The sequence below is a fragment of the Myotis myotis genome, unplaced genomic scaffold, assembly GCF_014108235.1.
Source record: "Myotis myotis isolate mMyoMyo1 unplaced genomic scaffold, mMyoMyo1.p scaffold_m19_p_1, whole genome shotgun sequence".
In the NCBI taxonomy this organism is placed as follows: Eukaryota; Metazoa; Chordata; class Mammalia; order Chiroptera; family Vespertilionidae; genus Myotis; species Myotis myotis.
Window position 1 is genome coordinate 47,688,869 of NW_023416313.1, and position 3,163 is coordinate 47,692,031.

The window sequence follows — 3,163 nt, forward strand, 5'->3', positions numbered from 1 at the left end:
GAGGACACTTTCAAGAATGATGGATATATTTATTATTTTGATTGCGGTGGTTGATGGTGCAATGGGTGCATATGTATGTCCACATTCAGAATAGTATTCACTCGAAATATGTGCAACTCATTGTTTAACAGTTATACTTACGACGCAGAGGTATATACTTAAAAATTCGTGTAAGAAAACAAACTTCGAAATGTTTCCTTTCCAGAGAATCATTAGACCATGTGGGCATCGGTCAAATATTTTAATAAACATAAAATAACATTTTACATTAAAGAAAAAGAAAAAGAAGATAGATAGGTCAGAGAGGCTGCCCTACCCCTCTTCTCTTCAATCCCAGCCACTGAAGTTTCTTTGAGAGCAGTCATTGTCTCCCCTAAAGAAGTGGCTCAGCCTCTACGTGGGTCTAAAGGTCTGACGCTCTCGCCCAGGGCACTGGGGTCACTGGGCGCCCACCGTCACCCCTCGCAGACAGCAGCTCCTGCCTGACAGTGACTCACCCCCGCGTTGGGGATTTGGGCGAAAAGAGAACCTCGCAGAGTCCCCAAGTCACCTCCGGACGTCAGGCAAACGCGCACCTCCTGGGCGGGGCCGCGCCTTCCAGAGACCTACGTGCGAACCCCGGAATTTCCCAGGCCCTGGGTTGCAAGCTTTCCGCCTGGAGCATGGATAAAAGGGGTTCGCCCGTCTCGGGGAGCCACAGATCTCGCTCCACCAGCTCTCCTGACAACTCTCACACTCCAGGCACCGCAGCACCGATCCTCCGAGCTCAGCCCCATGGCCCGCACCGCCACCGCCTCTGCTGCACCCCGCGCTCCCGGGTTCCTCCGGGCCGCGCTCCTGCTCCTGCTCCTGGTCGCTGCCTGCCGGCAAGCTGCAGGTGAGGCTCGAGCCCCTGGAGCCCAAGGAGGAAAAAGGGGATGAAGGGTGAGCGCCCATTGGGGGCATCCCGCTAACCAAGAGCCTGTTCTCCCTGCAGCGGCTCCTATGGTCCCCGGAGAGGAGACCGTGGTCACTGAACTGCGCTGCCAGTGCTTGGAGACCATGAAGGGAATTCACCCTAAGAACATCCAGAGTGTGAAGGTGACGTCCCCAGGACCCCACTGCGACCGAACAGAAGTCATGTAAGTGTCACCAGCTCTGCTGCTGCCACCATCCTGGTCACCTCCACCGCCCAGATGCCCCCACCCTGACCCTCGCCCGCTCTCCTGTCTCACTTGTGTTCTCCCTTCTGTCTGCAGAGCCACTCTCAAGAATGGACAGAAAGTTTGTCTCAACCCCGAATCCCCCCTGGTTAAGAAAATATTGGAGAAGCTGTTAAACAAGTGAGTATGTGACTAGTCATTTGTGACAGGTAGTGGCCTCTGCCTCCTGAAAACTATATCAGGGAAGCCCAGAGTATAGCTGAAGGAGTGAAAAGTCATTAGTTCACAGTTAGATTTGCCACCAGCGTCATGAATGTGCTCTGGTGTCACGGGACATTTCCAGTGCACCCATCCCTCCCCCCCCCCCCTCACCCCATTCAAATGCGTATGGGTGAATGTGTAGTCCTATAAAGCTAAATAGATTCAGCCAATGATGCTAAACGGCCTCTTACCCATTAAGGACCATAACATGTTTAAATTTTGCTTTATTCTTCTTGATCTTTTGGGTCCCTGCTGAATGCCCAGGGCGATCATGCCTAACTTTAAACCTACTCCTGCCTGTTTCTTCCCCTCCATTTCTCTAACTCATGAAGGAATAGTTGACACTCTACCCTCCACACCCACCTTGAGAAACCTAGTTTTACATAAAATTCGGCTGTTTTTCACACTGAAAAGTGGGATCTCTGGTTTGAGACAACATGGGTCTGGGCAGTTAAATGGTGAAGAGCAGGGACTTGACAGCAAGACCACCCTAAGGTCAAGTCTAAAATCTCTGGGAAAGTTTTTTAATCCCTTTGAGCCTCGGGGAAAAGGTACTGTATGAGGATTAAGTGGAGTCATGCATGTACATTTTTAGCCCAGAATGACATGATAAAGCTGAGTCCACAGTCCCACTTCCTCAATAAAGGAGCAAGCTGTCTGCTGTGCAGGGTAGAAGACACAGTGGGGCCTTCTGGGTGCAGGGTTTGGCCAGGGTCTGCACGCAGCCATTCCTCCAGCTCCAGGGGCCCTGGGAGAGAAGAGGGGCTTTCTGTAACACCTGTAACAATAACCCTTTTCTCACCTTAGGGGCAGCACCAACTGAGAGAGAAGCTCATGGTGGCAGTTCCTGAAAGGAGGTCCCTGCTCTTACAGGACTGAAATGAAAATGGGAACAGCTGGGTTTCATCAACAACTAGAAAGGGATTACTGTGCTTGTTGTTTTTTAAACCAGAGATCTATTTATTTATATATGTATTTATTTTCAAAGCTTGTATTTTAACATTTTAATGTATTTAAAGGTGTGAAACATGTGAATGTGTTTAATCAAGCATAACTCAGTTCTGATTGTTATTTAATTTGAAGATGAAGGGTTTTAAGAAACTAATATTTATTGGGAGACCATTAAGTGAAGGGGGGTGTATGGGAGGGGGGAATCTAAGCAATTTGACAATGAGGTAGATCAATATTGGGGTCAGGGAAAGTGTGTGCACATCTGTTTTTGTACTTGTTTAAAAGAATGTCACTTGTTATTTATTGAAACTATTTTGTTACACAGTCAACATTTTGATGTTGAAGATTCCTTTGGACATTTTATGTCTCGCTTGTAAGGCATAATGCCTTGGTTAATGTTATTATGCAATATCTCTCTTTGTCTTATTGTAAGGCATAATGCCTTGGTTAATGTTATTATGCAATGTCTCTCTTTGTCTTAGAACAGAGAAGTTGAAACTACTGTTACATTTTTACAAATGGCTTAAAAATAAAAGTTTTACAAAATATAACATGTTTAAGTTTTGTTTTATTCTTCTTGACCTCTGGTTCCCCGCCGGATGCCCAAGGTGTTGTACAGGTGGATTGTGGTCACGCCTAGCTTGAAGCCTACTCCTGCCTGTTCTTTCCCTTACATTTCTCTTACGTATGAAGGAATATTTGGCACACTACCTTCCCCGCCTACCTCGAGAAGCCTAGTTTTACATACATTCAGCTGTTTTTCACACTGATCAATTCATTATTTAAAATTAGCGCTTTACAAACTTCTG

At 46.9% G+C, this 3,163-nt stretch overlaps 1 protein-coding gene across 1 annotated transcript; it reads left to right on the plus strand.

Annotated features, from left to right (window-relative positions):
- The first annotated feature begins 676 nt into the window (after positions 1 to 676).
- Positions 677 to 2,905, plus strand: LOC118669825 (growth-regulated protein homolog gamma-like). The gene is made up of 4 exons (XM_036336233.1): positions 677 to 877; positions 977 to 1,121; positions 1,239 to 1,322; positions 2,211 to 2,905. Exons 1-4 carry the CDS (start codon positions 775 to 777, stop codon positions 2,224 to 2,226), a joined length of 348 nt encoding a protein of 115 aa, XP_036192126.1. The 5' UTR covers positions 677 to 774; the 3' UTR covers positions 2,227 to 2,905.
- The last annotated feature ends 258 nt before the right edge of the window (positions 2,906 to 3,163 follow it).